Raw genomic sequence first — 24,683 nt, forward strand, 5'->3', positions numbered from 1 at the left:
TTTGCTTAACTGTGTCTCATGCAGCATGCCAGGGTGGGTGGTCAAAATGCATTTAAGTTCTGGAGAAACGTGATATCCCATCTCTGGAAATTTTCAAAAAATACCTGAAAACCCATCTTTTCACCCAAGCTTTCTCAGCTTCCTAAATTTTGGAGGTTTTAATATCTGGTTTATTTTTAAATTAAAAACCTGATTTCGGAGTTTTTAATCACTGTAATTGTTTAATTGCTGTTTTAAAATGTTTTAAAATTGTTAATTGTTATGTTGTTTTTAATTTGTTTTAGCTCTTTACTGTTTTAGTGGTTTGTTTCAAATCAAATCAATCAATAATATCCTAACCACAGAAATGCCTCCTTGAGGAATGGTGTCGGTGGGTGGGTGTCCCCCTTGTCTCACAGCAGATGTGAAACTATAGGCCAGAAATACCCTGACTTCAACAGGGCAAGGTAGACTGATTCATCACTTAATAGCCCAGATGGCACTTTCCCCGATGGGCGTGTGCCTCAAAGAGTGACTACAAAATGATGCCATGCCTCCCTCCCTCCCTTTCTCTGCAACAGGTCTCGGCCTGTGCTCCAGGTGGAATCTACAATCACCTTCACTCCAGCTGTGATCCCCATCTCTGCCTTTGAGTGCCAGGGCCAAGAAGTGCTTAACAAGAACGTCAGCATGGCAAGAGTCTGCCTTCGCATCCGGACAGACCCCCGGTTTACACTAGGTAGGCCCACAGCATGGGGGAAGGCAGTACGTGAGGCTCCAGTGCTGGCCGCCAGAGCAAGCAGAAGATGCAGAGGGGAGTCCACCCTCTAGCCTCCTGCCCCAACCCAAAGCGGCATGACAGCCAGTGAAATGGCCCGCCCCACAGTTGAATAAACACACCACACACCACTGTAATATTACAGCCCCCCCAGCCCCCAAACTGTATTCCTAAGAACCTTCAGGTCTCTCAGAAACATATTGAGCGTTTCTAGATGAAAAGATTGCCAAGAGCAGACTGCTCTCCTGCAGTTTGCTCATCACTCATGATCTCCCTGAGGAAGGTGCAGCTACAGGAAATGTTAGAGGCATTCTAGGGTACACTTTCTGTTGTTGTTGTTGTTAGTTCATTGAATGAATTTCCCATAACAAATAACAATATATTAAAAGAAAAGAACAATGTACAGAATGTAGTTCTTGTTGGAGATGCCGTTCCCGAGGGCATTGACTCTTAGCACCAGCAATGCTATTGACCACTAGGGGCATCAGGGGTAGAGAGAGTCAGCAAGGGCATTTTTTCCTGGCCATGCTTTCTCTGCTCTGATTCCCCTTTATCAGACTAATAGTCTGAGGTTTCATTCTCTCACCTGGGCGATTTCCAGGCAGATTACACTCCGCAACAGTTTCACAACGTGTCCGCTAAGTGTGTTTCTGTGCTGCCTGCGTTCCGACATCACTGTCAGTAAGGTGCCATACATATTTCTGATGCCCCGCTTTGTGTTTTATTGCTGTGCTGCAGCACTACAATGTTGCATCTGTGTTGCAGGAAAGTAGCCGTATTTTTCTGTTGTAGGAGGGTTGCAACAATGTTTCCGGGTTGTAAGTGGCGTGGTGTGGACGGTTCGGGGGTGGGGGTGACCTGTCAATATTGCCCCTTCCCGCTTCGTTTTTATTTTTATCTTTGTATTTCATCTTTTATTTCTTATTTTTTTCTTGTGCAAAGGGGGAGCAGCAGGCAGCCACCCATCCTCGCTGACCTCTGGAGCGCTCTGCTGCCTCCTCACCTCTCACCCCTTCCACTCCCGTTCATTTCAAAGCAACCCCCCCTGCCCAGTTGAGATGCTTTTGCCAGGCCACAGCTGCAGCCACTGCCACAGCAGCAGGATCCAACCATTCAGGATGGCGTGTGTCTCAGAAGTCCATGCAGGGGAGCCACTCAGTTGGCAGTGTGCATGTCGGAGGCTGGTGGTGGTGGTGGCGGCAGCACAGGAGAGACACGATGCTGCTTGTGGTGCCGCCACCACCACCCTCCCAACCATTAGGCAGCTGAAGAGCCCAGGGTCCCAACCCCAGAAGATTTGGGCAGCTCACCCTCACTGGCTGCTGCTGCCACCACTGCCTAAGGGCCTCCAGATCTCTCCATCTGATCCCTCACTACTACTCCTCTGCTACAACTCCAAACACCTCCTCAGCTATATTGGCAGAGCTTACACATCAGTCATGAAGGAGTGCTCACCTCACCTCCGCCTCCTCCCTCCTTTTATTATGGCTCTCCCGCCACTGAATTTTTTTGTTTGTTTTTCACAGGAGCGCTTGTGCAAGGCTGACATGGTGCAAGGCTTCAATTAGATTTTTGTTTTGGAATGGTGCTTCCCCCTGCTGGCAGCTTTGCACAAGGCAAATTATTATTTTTTTAAGTCATCATGTCATTCCTCCCCTCCCCCTCCACAACCACATTGGCCCAAAATGGAGCAGGAGGAAGGGACAGATAATGCAGTTCAAGGAGAATATGGACACCCCCAGCTGGAAACCACATTGCAGTAGACAGCAATATGTACGGCCAGCAGCCTACCACGAAGGACTGAGCAACCCTTTACTCATGGTTTGAAAATGTTGCACCATTCCGTCGCACCTTTCAACACTTTCTACCAGTGCAAAGCTCATAAACTCCCTGGAGAGAGAGACTTCCTTCTTACCTTTGCCCTCTTCCTGTATGTAGCTAGCAATGAGGCATGATAGGACTTATCTATCTCCCTGATGAGTTTCCTAAATAAACTATGAGGTAAAATTGTAAGGTGGGAACTTCAGTTAGCAAAGAAGTCTATTGTTGCCAAGAATTTATTGTTGGCTTGTAATTTTAGAAAGCTGTTTTCTCCCTCGCCACTTTCTATTCCTGATGGGGCAACAGCAAGGCCCAAAACACCTGACCAGGGCAGCACCCCAGCCACCCATCATATACACAATACGTGATCTATTCCAGTGTGCTCTGCAGTGGATAACTGGATGTTGAAAGGGTTTTCTGAGGAGCAGTTATGTTGGTGGTGGCCCCTGGCTTTTTGGGTGGCCAGCCACTGCCACTCACCTGCTGTTCATCTCACAGCCTCTCACTTGCCACTCACCTCCATGGTCCCTGCTCACTTACAACTAATGACAATGCCGGCAATGCAACCAATTGATGTCACCACCCTAGTGCATGTCCATTCCAGCGAGAACAGGCACCGGTATGGTGATGTCATTATACCGCATCGCAGCTGGCAAAGGGAGGCAAGCCAGTGTGGTGGGTGAGTAGCCACGTAGAGTCCATGGAGGTGAGCCCCATTAGTGTTGGGGGTAATTACTTATGCAACAGAGTATTTCAGGAGCTAACTCACTCCCATTACAGCGGAAGTTAACAGTGTCTCAGATGCAACAGCCTGTAACTGATAAGCATGGAGATTCATGTGTTAAACTAATCTACTTTATTCAGAAGTACATGGTGACAGGAAAAGACCTATATCTAACTTCTAGCTACATGTTAGTCAAAGAGAGACCTATAGAAGCATGGTGCTCAGAGGGAGAGCTAGAAGCATTCAGGGAAGAAGAAGAAGGAAGTCACTCCCAGGAAGTTCCTGAGTACATTCTATCCATAGAGGGATCATTGAGGCAGGGATAAATAGGAAAAGAGAAGGAGACCCTAACTATCTTTCTCTACTCCCAGTGCCCCTACTGGTCATAACGGTTAGTGGTGCAAAAGGTCGGTGCCATCTGGAGCTGGATCTCCAACAATTAGCACAAGGAAATGCACTGCCCCCCTCGGATGCCTTGGTAGTCTGCGTGTTCTGTAGGGAGGTGCACAGAACCGTCAGGAGCCGGTTCGAAGGCAGGGGTGGGACAACTTGAAGGGCAAGGGAGAGTGCACTTACCCCTCCCTCTGCTTCCCCCCACCAGCGCTGCGTGTGTAAAGGCTCCGTCGGGGCGGCAGCATACCTCCCTGCCACCCTGTTCTCTCTGACCAGAAGTGCCAGGCGCATGCACACACACTTCACACTTTCTCGCACACACCCAGCATGCGCATATGCACCTGCACTTCCAGCCAATTCTGGCCAAAGAGGGAACGGGGCAGCAGGGAGGTATGCTGCCGCCCCGATGGAACCTTTACACATGGAGCACAGGCAGGGGGAGAGGAGGGAGGGGTAAGTGCACCCTTGCCAGCCCTTAAAGTTGTCCCACTCCCCGCCTTCGAGCCTCCGAACCACCCGCTGTTCAAACCTGTTCAGAGGCCCATAAAGGGGACTCTGAACAGGTTTGTGCACATCCCTAGTGTTCTGTACAAGTCCACTCAGTTGTGGATCTGGGGAGAATTAGAAATCCATGGCCATATTTGGATAGGAGCCCTTCATTAGAGCCAGCTAGGGCTAGAGCTAGGGAAGAGAGAACATTGCAACCCTCCTCAGACTCCTTTTCTCTGTGTGTGTTTCTGGTCTTCCTCAGGTGACAGTATTTCAAGCATCATTCGGTACACCTTGCTCTTGGACCCTGATCGTGTGAAGGTCCGAGCCACATTTGGCACTGGTTCCTCCATCATTACTGACGAGATGCAGATGGGCGTGGAGATAAAGTGCAAAGAGTATCGCATACATTTGCCGGTGAGCGAGTTCAGGGCTCTTGTAGGGGCCTCAAAGCAAAGGCAGCATCCTGCCCTTTTAGGACATGACTGGCAGGTTATAAAACCTAGCCATTCCTCTCTCATTTTTAATCCCCTTCTGCCTCTTTGTGATGCCAGTCCTGCACAGGTGACAGTGTCATGCCCATAAAGCTCCAACTGAATTATACGCTGATGGGACATCCCATTCCTGCTGCTGACAACTTGCGAGCCATCCTAAGCAAAGATGGACCCAGTGGGTCTATAGCATTGGTGAGTCCATGCACTCTGGTGTTTCCGGATCGATTTCTCTGCTTGGGGATTGATTGAAATTCAGTATGTGGGAGTGGTACGAAGGGTTTAGTTTATGGAAAAATCTGCACCGTCTCTGACAGCTTCACTTTCTCAGAGCTTGGCTTATTTGGCCACCCAGAAATTGTATTGTCTGAAGCTCCCCTTCAGCCATACTACTTCCTGATGATAGGGCCAAGGTTGCACCTTCTCATTAAAAAGAACAGACTTAAGCACTGTGCTGAAAGTATTACGGCAAACTCCCATCATCTGAAGTCCATCAGCCAAATGACATTGTGCCTAGGGATGATGGGAGTTGTAGTCCAACAGCATTGGGGGACCCAAGTTTGAGAATCCCTGGTATAGTGGAACTTCTAATTTTAAAGTTCTAATTATACTGAAAATATGTAAGGGAGATAGAGATTCAAATTTCCGCTTAGCCATGAGGCTGACTGGGTGACTTTGAGCTATTCGCTCTCTCTGTCTAATCTACCTCACAGGGTTGTTGTGATGACAAAATATCATGGGAAGCATGTACAGTCATCTCTCACCAACAGCGGATTTCCCAATCGTGGTTTTGAGTATCCGCACAACTGGGAAATTGTGGCCAGTCTCGCCAACTGCAACCCAAGTATCCATGGTTTGGCAAGAATATTTGGCAATTTGTAGACCCGGTTGGGGTGATGTTTTGGGGGGTCAGGGTCATTTTCAGGGTTTAGGGTGTTCAGCTGTTCAGGGAGATTTTTGGGGAGCAGGAGTGATTTTCGGGGGTTTCCCTTCACTCCTCTGATTGACTCGTGGGGATTTGGAAGGATTTTTTTTCCTATTTTTTAACTGTATTTCGTGGTCCTTTCACAACTGTGATTCCCCTAACCCCGTTTGCCATTGATTTCAATGGCTCGCCAACCACAAATTCACCAACCACAAGGTTTTCCTGGAATGGAACCCTCGCAGTTGGCGAAGGATGACTGAATGCTCACTGGAGTAACTGAGATGGAAACATGATGAATAAGATACCAACGTGATGAATAAATACATTTAACGTAAACATCTACAGAGAGAGATTTGGAGTTGCAGAGTTGGAGAGGAAACTAATCAACGTTCTAAGTAATATTGCTTTCCCACTCTCACCTTCCGAAGTCAACATTCTCCTCTTATCTCTTCACAGTTGCCTTTTGAGAAGAACTGTGGCGGAGATGGGAAATGTGAAGACAAATTAAACACCACCTTCAGTTTCTCAGGGTAAGCTATGATTTCCTTATTTCTATCACCCTACCACAGTGAAATTCACCCAGATTTGTTGGGACTCATATTGGCAAATGTTGGTGAATTTCTGGTGCTTGCAGCTTCAGTGTTCAAGAATTTCTAGGCAGAACACTTATAATGTTACCAGGACACCACTCTGAGGAAGCCCACAATAGTTTCTAGACCTCACTTGTGGGCTACTTTGTTGCTAATAGCCTTCTCTTTGAGCCAAGTCACAGAGGTCATCCCTGGGACAGAAGCCTTTCCAGATGTCCAGCTTTAGTGTGGGAGGAAGTCGTCTAATATCGAACGACTTAGGACAAGAGTAGTCAAAGAGGAAATAAATGTTTTCAGGCATAATTTGGAGTAAAGCTGGGGCTGTTCATATTCCTATATCTTAGGAAGTTTGGCTATGTTTCCTAAGAATTTTCCCAAGTAGAGACTGTTCATACTGTGTGCTCTCCCGGCCATCCTTCTGTTCCATTTTTGGCCAATGGGGTTGCAAAGGAGGCAGGCGCCCTGCCTCCTCCTCCCTATTCAAGTGTGCAGGTACAGAAGCAGCATATATGTGTGCATATGTAGTGAAATCCTGCATTCTTTTAAGCCTTTGCTATTTTAAAAAAATCATAAAAGTTTGACTCATTTATTTAAAAAAAACAAATCCATGGGACGTGCAAGGCAGTCACATGTCTCTATAGCGAGCTACAAGGTTTTGTAACATAGGGGTCAGTGGAAAATTGGGGGAGGGAATGTAAGTTGGGAAGGGCTGGCCATGGAGCTCTGAAAGCAGGCACAGTTGTAGCATAGGATAGCAGGACTCTGTGTACTAAATTTGAAGCTAATTGGTCAATTGGTTGGTTTTTAATGATTTTCTAGACATGGACAGTATTTCACTTTTTTAATTTCCCTAATAAACATCCCTAAATGCTTGCCTGGAGGCAGTAATGGGCTGAATGAGGGATAACATACTGAGGCTGAATCCAGATAAGACGGAAGTACTTATTGTGCGGGGTTGGAACTTGGGAGATTATTTTGATCTGCCAGTTTTGGATGGTGTCACGCTCCCCCGGAAGGAACAGGTACGCAGTGTGGGGGTGCTTCTGGATCCAAACCTCTCCCTGGTGTCCCAGGTTGAGGTGGTGGCCAAAGGTGCTTTTTATCAGCTTCAGCTGATACACCAGCTGCATCCATTTCTTGAGATGAACGACTTCAAAACAGTGGTACATGTCCTGGTAACCTCTAGCCTGGATTACTGCAATGTGCTCTATGTGGGGCTGCCTTTGCACGTAGTCGGGAAACTGCAGTTGGTACAGAATGCAGTTGCCAGGTTGGCCTCTGGGTCATCTAGGAGAGACCATATTACTCCTATGTTTGAAAGAACTACACTGGCTGCCAATAAGTTTCTGGGCAAAATACAAAGTGCTGATTATTGCCTATAAAGCCCTGAAAAGCTTAGGCCAAGGCTGCTCAACATCAGCCCTCCTGCAGATGTTAGCCTACAGCTCCCATAATCCCTGGCTATTGGCCACTGTGGTTGGGGATTATGGGAGTTGCAGTCCAAAAATGACTGGGCGGGGGGGGGGGCTAAGTTGAACAGGCCTGGCTTAGGCCCTGGGTATTTAAGAGAACGTCTTCTTCACCATGAGCCCCATCGCCTGTTAAGATCATCTGGAGAGGTTTGTCTGCAGTTGCCACCAACTCATATTGTGGCTACTTAGGAGCGGGCCTTCTCCGTTGTTCCTCCTGGACTTTGGAATGTGCTCCCTGTTGAAATAAGAGCCTCCCTATCTCTGGCAACTTTTAAAAAGGCACTGAAGAAACATTTATTCACCCAGGCTTTTAATTAGATTTATGGTTTTAATTTTTAATGTTGGTTTTAAATTATTTTGATATTAATGATTTTAATGTTTAAATGATTTTAAGTGTTTAATTGATTTACTGTTTTAAATATTTTAATTGTAAACTGCCCAGAGATGCAAGTTTGGGGTAGTATGAAAATATGTTAAATAAAAAAATAAATAAAATAAAATTTCCCCTACAATCAGCCACCAGTTAGCAGGATTGCTCAAGACTGATGAGGAAATTTTTTTTTAAAAAGTGAAGCACCCTCCCTGTCTAAAAAAAAAAAATCATTAAAAATCAAGTGATTGACCCATCAACTTCTAATTTAATGCACAGAGTCCTGCTAGCCTGTGCTACAACTGTGCCTGCTTTCAGAGCTCCGTGGCTAGCCCTTCCCAACTTGCATTTCCCCCCCTAATTTTCCATTGACTTCTGTGTCAAAAAATCTTGTAGCTAGCTTCGAGACATGTTGCAGCCTTGTGCAAGACCCATGCCAAATTTATTTATTTATTAATGATTCAGGTTTTCAGGAAGGAATAATTTTTAAAACTAGATAAATAAAATAGAAATGAATGGAGTCAACGGACGTTGACTCCGGGGCACAGGAAACAAGTCTGCCCAGAGTGCTATCATGTCAGCAGACACTTGGAAAATCCACCATCTCATCTTGATCCGCTTTATCCATGGAGTCTCTCCACACATCAGAATCAAACTTTGCAGAATGACAGAGTATCCCAGGAAAACGTCTTCAAAAGTGCACCTATTTTCAGACACAGATACTCTTGAGTTAAGCTCCATTCATAAAGATTAAACCTGAATAATTCTGCTTGCTGTATGAATCTATGTAGTCCAGTTAAACATAAAATATGCACGATTAATGTTATTACCAAGTTTGTGTAGATAATTATATATACTATTGCTGCTGTTCATATTGCTATATGAACACTACCTTGCTGTCTCAGTACTGAATTCAGGCTAAACCCCGCCCTCATATGAACACACCCCAAGCCTTCGCATGCAAATGTGCTGCAAAAAAACCATGCTGAAAAGCTTCAGGTGAAGCAGCAATGTATGAACATATGCAGATTGCCTTTCTCTTCCCCTGGAGGGCTTCTATATACTACTACTACTACTACTACTACTACTACTATGAATATTTATATATTCTCAAAGCAGTTAACATAGAAAAATAAATAAAACCCAGGTTTGGGCCCTGGATGCCTGCTCTCAAGGGTTTTTGCCCACCCAAAAAGATTGCCAGAGGGGCCTTTGCTCTGTGTGCTGAGGTTGAGCGAGGCTAAATTGTCATTTACGTGGGACAGGGCCTTCTCTGTTGTTGCCCCCAGGCTCTGGGATGCTCACCCCATGAATGGCCACTCTTTGATATCTGTGACTACTTTTTAAAAAGAATGAAATACCTTTTTATTGGTTCCAGCTTTTACCACTTAGGGGCTACCAGGTCTCTCTGCTCTCCTGCTTCTGTTTGTCTTTGTTGTGGCGGTTGGTTTTTTGTTTTTGTTTTTTGGTGTTTTATGGTTTGTAATTTCCTTGGTTTTAAGGTTTTAAATGTAATTTTTGTGGAGTTTTGTTATATTTTAACTTTTGTAAACTGCCTTGGGATGCCTTATGAAAGGTGGTATAAAAATTGAACAAGAATTAATAAAGATGGTTCCCTGTCCCCAAAGGGCTCACGATCTAAAAAGAAACATGATAAACACCAGCAACATCCACTGGAGGGATGCTGTGCTGGGGTTGGACTGGGCAGTTGCTCTCCACCTGTAAAATATAAGAAAACTGTAACTTTAAAAGGTGCCACTTTGGTGATTTAGGAAGGGTATATCTGTCTGGGTCAAGATCTCCAGGTCATATGGAGTGGCTCCCAGGCAGAACTGAACCCCAACAATTCTTGTTCAGAGTCCCCTCTCCCCCTTTTCTTCAGCCTTGAAGCCCTGGTGGTGGGCCTGACCACTGAGCTTAATATCACCGTCTTCATCCAGAATGATGGAGAGGATTCCTACAGCACCACCCTGACCTTCTCGTCCCCCTCAGCACTGTCCTACCGCAAAGTCACACCACTGCAGGTATAAGGGGCAGAAGAGAGGCAAAGGTGTCAGGGAATGAGGGGTGGGGGCTGGCCCCCATCCAACACTCTCACAATCTGCCTCCTCATTCCTCAGTTCAACACAATGTACATGACCATTCAGTGCACCTCCACTTCTGCCTCCAAGGAAGACCCTGTGAGGAACATTGACACCACCTGCATCATCAATCCCCCCATCTTCCGAAGTGGGACCAAGGTAATGGTGGGACTTTGGCCATCTGGTTAATATCCTCACTTAAAAGGAGTAGGCAACCCCCCATCCAGATATGTCCCTCTGACGCTGACAGGGCCTGGCCATCCTATGCATAGTCTGTCACTTAACCAAGAGGTGTTTGGGCTACCAACCAGCCACCGTAGACTGGAGAGAGCATGACGAAGGCTGGGCATTCAAGAGCTCTTTGTTTGATATGATACATATTGTATCATATTTCCCAGGACATTTGCCTTCCTGTGTTTTATTCAGCTCCTACTTCAGAGATAGAAAGGGTGTGGCATTGGGCCTGTTCTGACATAGCGTGAAACCTTGGGTAGATGAATCTGTGGTAGCTTGTGGTAGCAAGCATGACTTGTCCACTTAGCTAAGCAGGGTCTGCCCTGGTGCATATGAATGGGAGACTTGATGTGTGAGCACATATTCTCCTCAGAGGATGGAGCCGCTCTGGGAAGAGCAGAAGGTTCCAGGTTCCCTCCCTGGCAGCATCTTCAAGATAGGGCTGAGAGAGATTCCTGCCTGCAACCTTGAGGAAGCCACTGCCAGTCTGTGAAGGCGATAGTGAGCTAGATAAACCTATGGTCTGACTCAGTATATGACAGCTTCCTATGTTCCTAATCTGTGAACCTGGGACTCATCCCACAGAGGATCATCCATCCACAGTTTTGCAACCTCAGGCTTCTGGGCAGAGGGACCCCTTCCTCTTCCTCGTCCACCACAGCTGCATCCCAGCAAGCTCCAGACCATATGCATTGCCAGACTGTGGACAAGGCAACAGTACATCAATAAACCCACAACAGTACATCAACTGGCCACAATCTTTGAGGAGGCATGCCCAGTGTAATCCTGCCTTTTTGGCATTGATTGCCCACCTTTGGCAGGGAAAAGGCATTTAAACCCTTTGCTCACACCACTTCCCTTGCAAGAGCCCTGCAGCCATACAGTCTCGCACAAGCACAATTACTGATACCGAGGGATGGCGAGGGGCACTAGTTTTCTGTTACTCCAGGAAGGGATCATGATGACTTCCTAGGAGGGCATATGTCTATGTTAGCAGGCAAAGGATCCTGGGGTTTGGTCCCCTGTAACAAAGGATGCTATTGGACTCGTAGACCCAGGCCATGCAGTCCAGGAAGCCCCAACACACCACTGCTCCCACGTTGGCTTGCTGGCCGGGGATTAGCCCCCTCATGAGAGAGCCATTCCATTGGGGAAAGATAGGTACTATATGCTCTGGGTGTCCATTGGACTGCACTCTCATGAGGTAGGCCATCCAGTTATAGGGGACCCTGCTGGCATGGGGCTTCTGGTATCTCTGGTTAATAATAGAACTCATACTCCATCCCTTCCCCTCTCCACTCAACCCTTCCAGACTTCCAAGCAGTCCATTCTGCTCCATGTGTCCAAGCAGTTTCAGGTGGACAGAGTTGGGAAAGAATGGGGACGGATCCACTGCCAAACGGGCAGGGCTCGGACCAGCGTGGCATATGTAAATTGGCCATCCCGGGGCAGAGTACCTGCGAATTTGAGCTATCCCTGGCAAACCAGGTGGCCATGTGGGACAAAAAATGCCCCAAGGAAATGTATTGTGGGGAGACTGTCGGTGGCGGGGGGAGGCTTAGATTCCTGCTTCATGGCAGTCACCGGGACTGGGGAAAGTGTTGCTGGGGTACCCTTCCCCGGGGCTTGCATGGAACTAGCCACTGAGCTGGGTGGCAACAGCCCTCTGGCCCGCATGCATGTCTCTATGGCCAAGCACACTCATGAGAAAGTGGTCCTTCGGAGAAGGGAGTGTACATCTATTGCATGTTTTATCGTCACACAGGGCTCTCAAGTTCATTCCCTGTTTCCTGCTGGACAGTTCCGCTCATGAGTTCTGGCTGACTATCTGCTTGCATCTCAGGGGAAGGGGCTGGGCCCCTCTTCCCCTACAAACTGGTACAAACAATATAACAGAGCCACTTCAAAAATCTAAGGGCTATCTTTTAATCCAAACTTTGGGTTATCATTTTAATAGTAGACTTGTCTTCGCCAGTGTGCATGGTACCACACCAGTCTGGGGTATCTCCAAGGCTGCACATTTGGATACACACACAAATATATGAAGCTGTCAAATGTTTTGTATGGTAATTCCAAGTAAAGGACTTGCATGCTGGGCAACGTGCCAAGGTATGCATTTCAGGTTTCTCAAAAAATCCAATCAAATGGACAGACACAGGCACCAGATTTGTGGGACTCCATGTCATCTCTTTCTTTATATGGCTGGACAGCAGGAAAGTTTCCATGGTCGGGGTTTCCATGGGTTTATGCACAGGATTGGCACATTTGTATTTCTGCCAAGCAACATCGTATCACTCCCCTTGCATGTGTGCCCTTTGTGGGGAAACAACCGAGTTGCTGTTTCTGATGTTACTGAGGCTTCATGGGTTTGTGCGTATCTCTCTGCAGTACTGAACTACTGGAGACCTCTCTTGCTGTGCCCATCTTGTCATCCCACCTTTTTATTTGGATGGACAAGGGGTGCCCAGAAGATGCAGGGGGAAATGGACTTTCTCCAATGTGGTTCTCTCCCTTTAAATGGATGAATGCTAGGGATGTGCCATCCCTGTTGCCAGACAATGGCAGGAGGAGTGCAGATATGGAGGAGGGCAGGGCAACAGCTCAGAGAGGTGGCAAGAGAGAAGTGGGGCTGGCATAGAGCTGACCTATTTCTGGGCTGCTCTGAGCCTCCCTCTCTATGGTTTCGGGAGGAGCCACAGCACAAAACCTAGGTTATGGTGGCAGCAGAATCTGGACAATGGACCTTTGGAACCTGAAGTTTCAGCAGCAAAACTCACTACAAACTGAAGGTTCAAATTCAAGTTTGGGGTCAAACGTCAGCCTGCAGCTGGGTGACGAGACAACTGTTTCAATGGACCTTTGGAACCTGCAGTTCCAGCAGCAAAACTCACTACAAACTGCAGCCTGCAGTAAGGTGATGAAACTATGGTTTCACACACTTGGATGATCACATACTCAAACCTCTGGCACATTTGCCTCTGGTTTGGCATTATGTCTGAAGGTGACCATTCTTTGGATCTCAAAAAGCTTTGTCATTTTATCTTCATCGCACACTTCCATTCAGGAGATCTCTAGCACTATTTATATGTTTCACAAGTGAGAAAGGGTCTGCAAGTTACAGCACACCCACTCTGTATGGATCACATACACAATTAAAATGGTTTATGAGTTACAGGAAAAGCCTTTACCATCAAAAAATAAGATGGTATTATCCACCAGGCCTGTGGCTGCATCAGCTGCCTTTTTACGGGGTATTCCTTTGGAGGCAATATGCAGAGCAGCACCATGACTACAACCATTCAGTTATGCGCCATTATGCACAGTATGTTCAGTCTCAGAATCATGCTCAAGTTGGATTTGCAGTGCTGAGTTCTACTGTACCTCAAGGTATGGCACCCTCCATCCAGGTGTGTTTGCTTGCTAATCACCCATTGGTGTGAATAACACACAGACCACATAGCAGAAAGTTAGGATGCTTGCCTGTAATGGTGGTTCTTCTAGCAGTCATTCATTCACACAACGCACCCACCCACCCTGCTGCACCAAGAAATCCTTAGAGGTAGGCTGCAGTGCTTGAAGGACTGAGGAGATTAACTGACAGCAGCGGTGATTGACAGTTAATAAGAGGGTCTGCTTTGAAGATTTTGATTGGATAGAGCTGAGGAAGGTTCCAAGACAGCTTTCATGCATGTGATGGTTTCTGTGCTCAGTGTGAATGAACAACCGGCCCCTAGAAGAACTACTGTAAGCAACCTAACTTTCTACCCCAAGAACCCTGAGAATTGTAGTTCTCTGGAAAAGAAACCTCCACCTCCTACAAAGGTTATGGTTCCCAAGCTTCCTTGGGAGAATCCATGAGAGTGACAGTTATCATTGGGTTTTAAAACTGGTTTAAATGTGTAGTCCAGACACCTCTTAAGTTCCTGTCACTTTCTCACACACTATCTGTTGTGCTTTCCTGTTGTTTCAGGTGATCTTCAATGTCACATTTTCGGTCCCTGAGAATGCAGATCTGGGGAGTATGCTACAGATTAAGGCCATAGCTGGCAGGTTTGCTTGCCTAACTTGGGATGTGTCTTCATGATAAACATAAGTCTGTGTTTGGTCTTGTGGTAGCAAGCATGGATTGCCCCCTTTGCTAAGCAGGGTCTGCCCTGGTTTGCATTTGAATGGGAGGCTGCATGTGTGAGCACTATAAGACATTCTCCTCGGGGTATGGGGCTACTTTAGGAAGAGCTTGCATGCAGAAGGTTCCTAATTCCTTCCCTGGCATGTCCAAGATAGGACTGAGAGAGACTCCTGCCTGTAACCTTGGAGAAGCCTCTGCCAGTCTGTGTAGGCAATACTGAGCTAGGTGGACCAATAGTCTGACTCGGTATGGCAGCTTCCTATGCTCCTATGACTGTTTACCTGCTTTCAAATGCGTTTAAATATAATGAATTTGGATTTTCACTGGAGTGAGGTGCTCAGTTTTGACAACAGAGTTGTTTTATTATTTTAAAAACATGTATACCGTGCCTTTTAGGCAGCTTACAAAAGATAATAAAATATCTCAATGGTGAATCCATACATGTGACAGAAGGGTATTGTGGGGCAATGATGTATTTAGCAGTGCATGATGGGACAATGGCATGTATAATTTATGTTCTGATGTACTCCCCTCTGCCCATCTCGGCCTTTTCCAGTGAAAGCAATGGCACCATCACCCCAGACATGGTTCATCAAGAGAAGCTGCCTGTAAAATATGCTGTGTATATTTTTGTCAACAAGTAAGTGACTACATGTATTCTGGAGGAAAAATCCCCTCCCACCCCTCCAGCCTGTCCTTATTGCCTGTCAGAGAACTTCTCACACATCTATGACTATTTTCTTAGCATCATCTCTCAGGATAGATCTCCAGGGGTAACAACCCTTTTCAGTCAATGAGGAATTCCAGGTATTTCAGCCACAACCCTTTGCTGATTATCTCAGGTCCATATCTCAATGAAACTGTAAATTTCACCTATCAGAGACAAACTGTCTTACTCTGTTTCATGGGTTGAATGACATAGGTGAGATAAAGGTTCCTGATTTTCCAGGATATCTTCTGCTAACTTCAGTCCCATTCCACCTCTTAAACATATACAAAAATCAGAAAATGAAGGAAGTTCAAGGGTTTTTACCACAGATCCAGAAAAGACACCTGAGGCAGAAAACCCCAATGACCACCTACTAAGTAACTCTGTGCTCCTCTACAGCTCCCTTTCCTTTCAATTAGGCTTCCAGCGGGGGGGGGGGAGTCCTTATGAATTGTGCCCATTGGGTCAGATCTGTCTCCCATCCTCCTGCTTTTAATGGCACCAAAAAATCTGCCAGCTGAAGTGACTACCTCACCTCATCTTCTGATAGGGCCTCCATCTGGGAGTCTGCAATGAAACTGAAGTGTGACAAAGGGGGAGAGCCACATGCATAGGAGCAATGGAAGGGCGGAGGGTGGGGGTGGGGGAGAGAGCAGCCCCACATTGGTCCTGATCTGGTTTGCCTTCCATCTCACCCTCTGCTACATTCTCACAACCACCATCCGTCAAATTACACACATCTCAGGTCCTCACTTCGTTTCTTCCAGAATGGATGAGTCAACCAAGTATGTCAGTTTTTCCACTGGTGAGGAAGATGGAAGCCAGTTGGTGGAACATTGGTATGAGGTATGGGGGACATAGAGTATTGCGGGATTAAGACCATGGGAAAGGCAAGAGGGAAACTGGAGCTAAGGAAATTCAGGCCTTTGAGTCTAATCCCCAAAGCACACATCCAAAAGGCAGCTGTGCTTCTGGTTGGGTCCTGTAGCACACATTTGAAAAATGCATCATTACCAAAGCCAAGGGGGCAGAGTCTGAGCTCCAGTTCACACTTATAGAGGATCTTCTTGTTTCAGGTGAAGAACACATATCGACGATCAATTCCTGTCTCAGTGACGTTCCAGTTCCCAGTGAAACTGGATGGGACAAGGATCTGGAATGCATCTTTGGAGTTCCGCCCTGAGGTATCTCCTCTGAGTCCACAAAGATGTGGTTACATTTGTTTACTCTGGTTTAATGAAATTGGAACAAAATTTTGCACAGTGAAAAGATTCTCTCTTTCTCATAATTCTAGAACTGTGGGTTACCCAATGGAAATGACTGGCCAGAGGTCTTCACATCATGCATAATTAACTTATGCCAGAAAAAGGAAGGGAGAGGCACTAAATTGAATGAAAAAAGGAGAAGAAACATCAAATGCCTCTGGGATGAAATGTATCATTGGCCATATACAGTTCAGCAAGGCCTTTATCAAGGGCTATTGTTCTAATATCTCATGGAGGCTAAAGAAGGATATCTATTGCTTGCAGTTAAAAACTAACATCATTAGTTTAGCTATAAGGAGGAACAGGAGATGTACTTTCTTAGCCTCTTCCAACCACTGTAAGATAATGGAACAAGCCAACGCTTTGCCGAAATGTGTCAGGCCAGTAATACAGATCATCCCAGGGGCATTAGCGGCTTCATCTCTTTTTACATAATTAACTTATGGCAAGGGTTTTCAAACTTGGGTCCCCAGGTGCTGATGGTTTACAACTCCCATCATCCGCTCTAGCCAATGTGTAGTCCCAACAACATCTGAGGACCCATGTCTGAGAACACCTGACTTATGGAATACTCTGACACAAGGTTTAGTGATGGCCACTTGCTTAAAGTAAAGTGTGCCGTTGAGTCGGTGTCAATTCCTGGCAACCATAGAGCCTTGTGGTTGTCTTTGGTAGAATACAAAAGTGGTTTACCATTGCCATCTTCCACGCAGTGTGAGCGGATGCCTTTCAGCATCTTCCTATATCGCTGCTGCCCGACATAGGGTTTTCCCCATAGTCTGGGAAACATACCAGCAGAGATTTGAATCGACAGCCTCTGGTTTGGTAGTCAAGCCATTTCACTGCTGCGCCATTAGGTAGCTGCCACTTGCTTAAACAGCTTTAAAAGGGGATCAGATAAATGCATGGAAAACAGGTCTAGCTCTGACTGTTAGTCATGACAGCTAACCTGAATATTCAGATGATTATGCTTCAGACTGTAACATATTAGAGACAAGAAACAGGGGTTGGCTGTCTCCATCATGGTTTGTGTTTCCTAGGGAGGTGCATTTGGCACACTGCTGGATTCTGGGACCTTTTGATCTGATCCACCAAGACAATTTTTGGTTTTACCAACCAACTGGTTTCATGCTCACAATTGCTCAATAGGAATTAGAATCTACACTCCATCTGTAAACATGCAAGATGCTGCCATGTTATTGCTATTTAGGCACCCTTTCCGACTCAGGATGGTTAAATTGTGTTAAAGCATAGGTGCCCTGAATGTTGAATCAACGCTCCTGCTTTAGAAAATAGTGCATCTTGGTGGAAGGGAAGGATATGAATCACAGGGGGAAGTTCCCATGACCTCTTCCTCAAGCCTAGAAATCATCCTCTTTCCATCATGTGTACTGAGTTGCTGAGAGGGAAAACACTACATCCTTCCTTACAAATAAATGCCAGACTTTCTCCCTCTCCCCAGCTGGCTCAGTGTGTCTCTGGAAGAGAGACTCCGGGGTCCAAGGATTTTGTTAAGCAACTGAAGGAGCACCCCACCCTGGTGAGTACACCCCCAGGGCCATGCCTGCAGCCTGATTTTAGAAGCAGTGGGACTGGGTGGCTCTGGGTCAGTTAGATGGCCCTGCAAGTCAAAGGTGTTGATAAGCAGTCCCGACACTCCCTGCAACCTGATCCCACGATATCCTTGTGGGAACTCCTTTCAGAACTGCTCTGTGGCTGCCTGTCAAATAGTCCATTGCAACATTTCATCCCTGGAGTTGAAGAAACCACTGGAGTTCACAATCAAGGGGAACATCAGCTTCAAGTGGCTTTCCCAGGTATGCAGGATGCTGCTGCTGCTGCGGGCTTTATTGGATCTGGGAATTGGAGGGATAGATGAAACCCTGTCTTTCCTTTGTAAATTGTCATCCTACTCCTGTGTTCCACCCCAGAATTAGTTACGTTACATCCTGAGGTGTATCCACACTACACACTTAGAATTATTCCTCCAAATAGAACTCTGGGGCACATACCTCTGAGAGGAAAGCTAGGTAGCCACTCATAACGAACTCTCAGGACCTTCACCAAATTACAAATTCCCAGAATGCTTTGGGGATGTTATGACAATTAGAAAAGTGATAAGACGTTTCTAGCACAGATATGCCAGGAGTCAGCTGCATCTCTATGCTCTTTTGCACAAGTCTCTCATGATCTTTACGGACCCCTACTTGGCGAAGCCTCCCTCACAAATGACTTCCCCATCTCTGAGATGGTTTATGTCCATTTTCCAGACGCAGCAGAAGAAAGTGATTCTGGCAAGCTCAGCCCACATTTCCTACAATGAGACAAAATACACCCAAAAGGTGGTCCGTGTACAGAGCCAGGTAACCAAGGCCAAGGAAAGCATGTCCACTGGGAACATGGGTTCCTGATGTCTCCAGACGGGGTGGGAGGAAGTTCTCAATAGAGGCCAACTCCATGGTGTCCATCACCCTCCTTGTGCCTCTGGGAAGGTCTGAGAGAAGGGCCAAGCACAACCCTAGCAAGGTGCCGCTTTCTGGAGGTGGGTGTGTTCCCAGCAATATGTCTCCCAACTAAGGTCCTAGGTTGGGGCAGGAGAAGCAGGAATAGGGTTTCATATCCCCTCCTGTGAATGCCCTGGTGGCCCACCTGGGATCTGAGAAGGACTCACATCCAGTAGCTTATAAGGACAATGAGCAGAGGTGAAGCTAGCCATGACAGCTTCATAACCCAGTTCAGACTAGTCTCCACCCAGCACTTTGGAATGGGTCCATAGCTCAGTGGAAGGACATCTGCCCTGCATGAAGAAGGCCTTAGATCCAGTCCCTGGCATCTCCAGGTAGGGCTGAGAAAGACTCTTCTGAAACCCAGTGTAGACCATACTCAGCGAGATGGCCTGGCGGTCTGGCTTGGTACAAGGCAGCTTCCTATGCTCCTAGGTCTAGGATTAGGAGGCTGACAGAAGGCTTTGCTACATCCTGTAGCACTGGGCAAGGGGTGGGTTCCGCTGAGTTGAAGCTGGCAAATGAGGTTCAGTCTCACATGGCTCTGTCCCTCTCACCCTTCAGGCGGAGACGGTGCTGGAGCACTTGGAGCCCTATAATGCCCTGCCTGTCATTCTCGGCAGCAGCATCGGGGGCCTCGTCCTTCTCGCTCTGATTGCTGCTGGTCTATACAAGGTGAGAACTGAAGCTGAGGGGATGCCTTCTGGGGGGAGCTTTTGGGACCCTCCTCCTTGTGCTATGGCATGGGGAACTGTGGGTCAAACAAGACAGGGCCCACATGGAGGAAGCTGGCCAGGGCAGAGCGGGGGAAGCTGCCACTCTAAACAGGATTGCCAGTATATATGCTCTTAGTCTGCATAATGTAGTGATTAGAGTGCCAGACTAGGATTGAAAAGACCCAGGTTCAAATCAGCCATGAGATTCACTGGTGACCTTGGGCCAGTCACTCACTCTCTCTCTCTCTGATCCTAATCTACCTTACAGGGTGGTTGTGGGCATAAAATGGGGAGGGGAGCCATGTAGGTTGCCCAGGGTTCCTTGGAAGAAAGGTGGGGTACAAATGTAACAAAGAATTCCAATTGAAATGCTCTGGCGTGGGCTTCCCAGTCTCATTTCTCTCTGCTTTGTTTCCATTGCTCTCAGAACAGATTTGGTCCTCATTGGGCTTCTCTCTCCCTTACCTTCCTTCTAGCTTGGGTTTTTCAAACGGCAGTACAAGCAGATGGCAGATGAGGCGTCAGCTGGGGGCACTGAGGGGGCTGCCCCTCCCCAAGGCAGCTGCCCTGACCCCAGCCAGGATGCTACTAAAGGATAACCAGCCCCACAACCCGTACCTTCTCCAGGGCATCCTGCACAGCACTATCAGCCAGATGGGACCACTATCCCGAATCAGAAGGGATCACTGGCCCAGAGTACAACTGCAATCTGCTTCATATATGTTGAGTTTTCCCTGCATGGGAAGAGTTTTAATGTCAGGAAATGACTTGCTTCTTGTGTGTGAGACTGTCACGTGAGAATTGCACACTTCCTGAGATGTTGCACCCAAGTGTGATTTCCCCATGCTTCTGCATACATGTGGGACTGTCACAGGTGACAACCTACACCCCCAAAGCAGATAAATGTATCTGCAAAAGTACTTTCTGTGCAGGAAAATATGCATAGTGTGGCTTCAAAAAGAGGGAATCCTGGATTCTAATCCCTTGTGAAAGTAACGATCAATCACATGCTGAAAAAATGTTGGGGGCGGGGCAGGAGATCTTGCATCATATCCAACATCAGGAATATACATGTGTCTGTATTTTGCAAATTTGAATGCTGCAAGAATGAGGAATCTAATGCCTGGTATAAACTTTAAAACTTTAAAAACAAGTTTCTAGTCCTTGTGGATATCGCTGTGTGAAAAAGCATTTAGGCAGCATCTGGTCTAGTCTAATCTTCTGGGCCAACAGTTGCTTCCTGAATAGATCTCATGGATTTTTATTTCACTCACAATCCTGCTGCTTCTTGGGTTAGGGTTAACTTAAAACTGCTTAGTCATTATGTGGAGCAAAGTACAAATACATTAAAACATCTGGGGTCTTCACAACCACAAACACAGGAAGTGTGGCAATATTAATGAAGTTGTATTTCCCCTTTATGAGTAGAAATCTGACTAGCCAAACAGATATTTTTTTGGTGGCAGTTGGTAATGGTCAGTCTTGCACAAGACCACCAAGTAATTAAAAAAAAAATCAGAAAGGGAAAGGAAGGCTTTAAGAAGAGGTGCTTTAACAGTGTTTGCTCTTCATACATATCCGAAGAAACCTTGAGATATGTTGGGAGTATCCCAAAAATCTGCCTTAACAAGCACAACTTTTTAGCATGGAGATACTGTGTGTGCGGGGAAAAATGAATAATGTATGGAAGGCACCTTGATGTCTCCACATTCAATTTTATGTAAATCCACATAAGAACATAGGAAGCTGCCATATACAGGTGAAACTCGGAAAATTAGAATATCGTGCAAAAGTCCATTAATTTCAGTAATGCAAATTAAAAGGTGAAACTGATATATGAGACAGATGCATTACATGCAAAGCGAGATAAGTCAAGCCTTAATTTGTTATAATTGTGATGATCATGGCGTACAGCTCATGAAAACCCCAAATCCACAATCTCAGAAAATTAGAATATTACATGGAACCAAGAAGACAAGGATTGAAGAATAGAACAATATCGGACCTCTGAAAAATATAAGCATGCATATGTATTCAGTACTTGGTTTGGGCCCTTTTTGCAGCAATCACTGCCTCAGTGCGGCGTGGCATGGATGCTATCAGCCTGTGGCACTGATGAGGTATTATGGAAGACCAGGATGCTTCATTAGCAGCCTTCAGCTCTTCTGCATTGTTTGGTCTCATGTCTCTCATCCTTCTCTTGGCAATGCCCCATAGATTCTCTATGTGGTCAGGTCAGGCGAGTTTGCTGGCCAATCAAGCACAGTATACTGTATACTTTTCAGAGGTCCGATATTGTTATTTTCTTCAATCCTTGTCTTCTTGGTTCCATGTAATATTCTAATTTTCTGAGATTGTGGATTTGGGGGTTTTCATGAGCTGTACGCCATGATCATCACAATTATAACAAATTAAGGCTTGACTTATCTCGCTTTGCATGTAATGCATCTGTCTCATATATCAGTTTCACCTTTTAATTTGCATTACTGAAATTAATGGACTTTTGCACGATATTCTAATTTTCCGAGTTTCACCTGTACTGAGTCAGACCATTGGTCTATCTAGCTCAGTATAGTCTAACCAGACTGGCAGCAGTTTCTCCAAGGTTGTAGGCAGGAATCTCTCTCAGCCCTATCTTGTAGATGCCAGGGAGGGAGCTTTGAACCAAGATGCTCTTCCCATAGCGGCTCCATCCCCTGAGGGGAAGATCTTACAGTGCAAACACTTCTAGTCTCCCTTTCGTAAGCAACCAGGGCAGACCCTGCTTACCTTAAGGGGACAAGTCATGCTTGCTACCAGCTCTCCCACATATGTCCACACACTGACCCTTCTTCTGGTGAAGCAACATAAAACTGCTGTCTGGGAAAGACCCTGGCAAAAGGAACTTCCAGGGGATTGCACAATCTGAATTCACATCCCAGATTCTTGGACAGAAGCTACTCTGCTCTCTAATCCACTAGTCCCCAGCTGCTCCCCAGGGTATCTTAGCTCACTGAAGAAGTGGCAGAAGGCCGACACTTTGTCTCCCATTCCTCAACCCACCTCCTGTATTTTGTATTACCAGGAAAGTGATCAATCCTTTGAGATGTGTTTTTATTGCCCTCAGGTAAGGAGGTCTGTCCCAACGTGGTGGTGAAGATAGAAAGGGACCTATTGTCCTCTGCTCAGTGGCAGAAAGAGGGCGCAGCAGTGGCTCAGTGGTGTCTACCTGCCTCTTCATAGCCTGTGGGCAGGGGGTTGGTGTGAGGGTTGTGGAAGAGGGTGTGGTTTCCATCACCCCAAGGGAAAGGCTGAAAAAAAGAGAGAAAGTGCAGTGGAGAGTCAGGTCAGGTGATGCCACAACTCCACCCAGTTAACCCCTCCCCTCTCAGTCCTTACCCACCAGATTGGGGCAGTCAGCCCTCCTGTCTGGTTATCGGCCCGTCCGCGTGGAACGCTTACCTTCGTTCGGAGGCGCAGGTGGTGATACGGAATGAACTCCGGGGGTTCGTGTGGGTGGTTCGTGCTTTGCAGGTAGGCATTCAGCATGCAGATAGCCACGCCAGGAAGCGCCACCACAAAGCTCAAGATCTTCCATGTCCGACCTGCACCACAGAGAGGCAAAGTAGGATCATCCGAGAGCATTTTCAGACAGCAATTTACTCTAAGCTTATATCATTTTTATTTTCTATAACAAATGAAAGGAAAAAGCGAATAAGGATATACATCATCCCTAATCATTCCAAAAAGATACTCCCAAAAGTGACCATTTCCAGCAACACAGTGCCCCCTAGAGTTACTCTGAACCAATAACTTCGTATCAAACTCTTAAGGGACCAACACCCTCTGCCAAACACCCATCATACTGCTTCTTGTTGTACAGTACCCTTGATAGCCAAAGGTCATTCTTAAGTACTCTGCCCAGAGACACTCTTACCCCTGGACTTCAGGGCTGAAGTCCAGGGCCTCCACTGCCCCTGCGCCCCCCCCCCAATCCTCTGTCCCGGGTGGTGTGGTCAGCCAGTGGAGCATAATTATGCTTAATTTGCAGGGGAGGGGGGGCCTCCAAAGGCCTTTAGGTCCAGGCTCCAAAATTACTAGGAGCACCTCTGACTCTGCCAATAATCACTCTTTGCTGTCCATAAATATTCCAACATCAAAACACTGGCACTTTTCCAAGAGCACAGACCCAGAGGGAAAGCAACAGGCACTACATTCCTACTAATTGGCAGCATGAGAGAAAAAAGCCCTTTACAAAACTAAATACTGGGAGATGCTGTAGTTTTAATAGACAATACGCTCATAGGACAGACACTCCTACACAACCCTATGGAGATCTCACCAAAAAACCTATCTGTAAAAATATGAGTTCCACAATGTCCCAGGCAACAGATTATACAACTTTCGGATTGTTTGGCTTGCATTAAAGGGAGAAGAGCTCCTTTGAAATAAGAATTTGATGGGAAGGATTATATAAAAACAGGATAAAACAAAATTATTTCTACTGGGTGTAAATACTAGTCTCCCAAATCAAGGATTAAAAACAAACATTAAAACAAAATGTTTTGTCTTGAGTCATTAGAATAAAGGCAGGAAGAAAATTCACAAATAGCAAATCTACAATAAGAGAAGTGTCCCTGCAGGGTCAATAATAGTCTCCGAGACTGATTCCATCCATTGCAGAGTTAACTTACCTGACCCATCACTGTGGTGCCCTCTGGCAGCTGCCGTTGCTAGATTTCGTCCCTTTGCCACCAGCTGAGTAGACCTCCACCAGGGGACCATCTTGGAAGCCAGAGATGCCAAGGAAGCCTGTTGGCCAGAGGGTGTCTGCAACAGAGGCCTCTTCTCCTTCACGTTGGTCTCACCTTTGCTGTCCTGCGTCAAGGCCTTCCTGTACAGCCCCTCTGTCTCCACCGCCCTCTTCCCCCAATCCCCACAGACCTGACAGTCATGCCCATCTGATCCTGCTTGGCCAATGAACCTGAGCGATAAACATAGCCCTGCTTGGATGTGATCCAGAACGCTGTCACC

General features: G+C 46.5%; 2 protein-coding genes across 2 annotated transcripts in view; one reads left to right on the forward strand and one right to left on the reverse strand.

The window, feature by feature from the left end:
• The window catches only part of LOC128330936 (integrin alpha-M-like), a 48,649-nt gene extending 27,826 nt beyond the window's left edge, over positions 1-20,823 (forward strand). The window contains exons 16-30 of the mRNA XM_053264304.1: positions 561-718; positions 4,447-4,601; positions 4,739-4,870; positions 6,057-6,130; positions 9,915-10,056; positions 10,153-10,272; positions 14,318-14,397; positions 15,033-15,116; positions 15,953-16,031; positions 16,262-16,369; positions 17,913-17,990; positions 18,154-18,267; positions 18,721-18,813; positions 19,519-19,629; positions 20,147-20,823. Of these exons, the coding sequence (XP_053120279.1) occupies positions 561-718; positions 4,447-4,601; positions 4,739-4,870; positions 6,057-6,130; positions 9,915-10,056; positions 10,153-10,272; positions 14,318-14,397; positions 15,033-15,116; positions 15,953-16,031; positions 16,262-16,369; positions 17,913-17,990; positions 18,154-18,267; positions 18,721-18,813; positions 19,519-19,629; positions 20,147-20,269 (1,651 nt within the window). The 3' untranslated portion in view covers positions 20,270-20,823. The remainder of the gene's footprint in view (positions 1-560; positions 719-4,446; positions 4,602-4,738; positions 4,871-6,056; positions 6,131-9,914; positions 10,057-10,152; positions 10,273-14,317; positions 14,398-15,032; positions 15,117-15,952; positions 16,032-16,261; positions 16,370-17,912; positions 17,991-18,153; positions 18,268-18,720; positions 18,814-19,518; positions 19,630-20,146) is intronic.
• A 1,923-nt stretch (positions 20,824-22,746) lies between these two features.
• On the reverse strand, positions 22,747-24,603 carry LOC128329691 (cytochrome c oxidase subunit 6A, mitochondrial). The gene is made up of 3 exons (XM_053261268.1): positions 24,344-24,603; positions 23,112-23,254; positions 22,747-22,960 (listed from the first exon to the last, which is right to left on the reverse strand). Exons 1-3 carry the CDS (start codon positions 24,432-24,434, stop codon positions 22,865-22,867), a joined length of 330 nt encoding a protein of 109 aa, XP_053117243.1. The 5' UTR covers positions 24,435-24,603; the 3' UTR covers positions 22,747-22,864.
• Between the last annotated feature and the right edge of the window lie 80 nt (positions 24,604-24,683).

Source organism: Hemicordylus capensis, chromosome 6, assembly GCF_027244095.1.
Source record: "Hemicordylus capensis ecotype Gifberg chromosome 6, rHemCap1.1.pri, whole genome shotgun sequence".
In the NCBI taxonomy this organism is placed as follows: Eukaryota; Metazoa; Chordata; class Lepidosauria; order Squamata; family Cordylidae; genus Hemicordylus; species Hemicordylus capensis.

Bases quoted from the DNA above. Each gene is read 5' to 3' on its own strand.
- LOC128329691 (XM_053261268.1), bottom strand. From the start codon at position 24,434: ATGGTCCCCTGGTGGAGGTCTACTCAGCTGGTGGCAAAGGGACGAAAT. The intron at 23,255-24,343 runs GTAAGTTAACTC...TCTGTGGTGCAG, and splicing joins GCACCACAGTGATGGGTCAG to GTCGGACATGGAAGATCTTG. The intron at 22,961-23,111 runs GTAAGCGTTCCA...TCTTTTTTTCAG, and splicing joins ACCTGCGCCTCCGAACGAAG to CCTTTCCCTTGGGGTGATGG.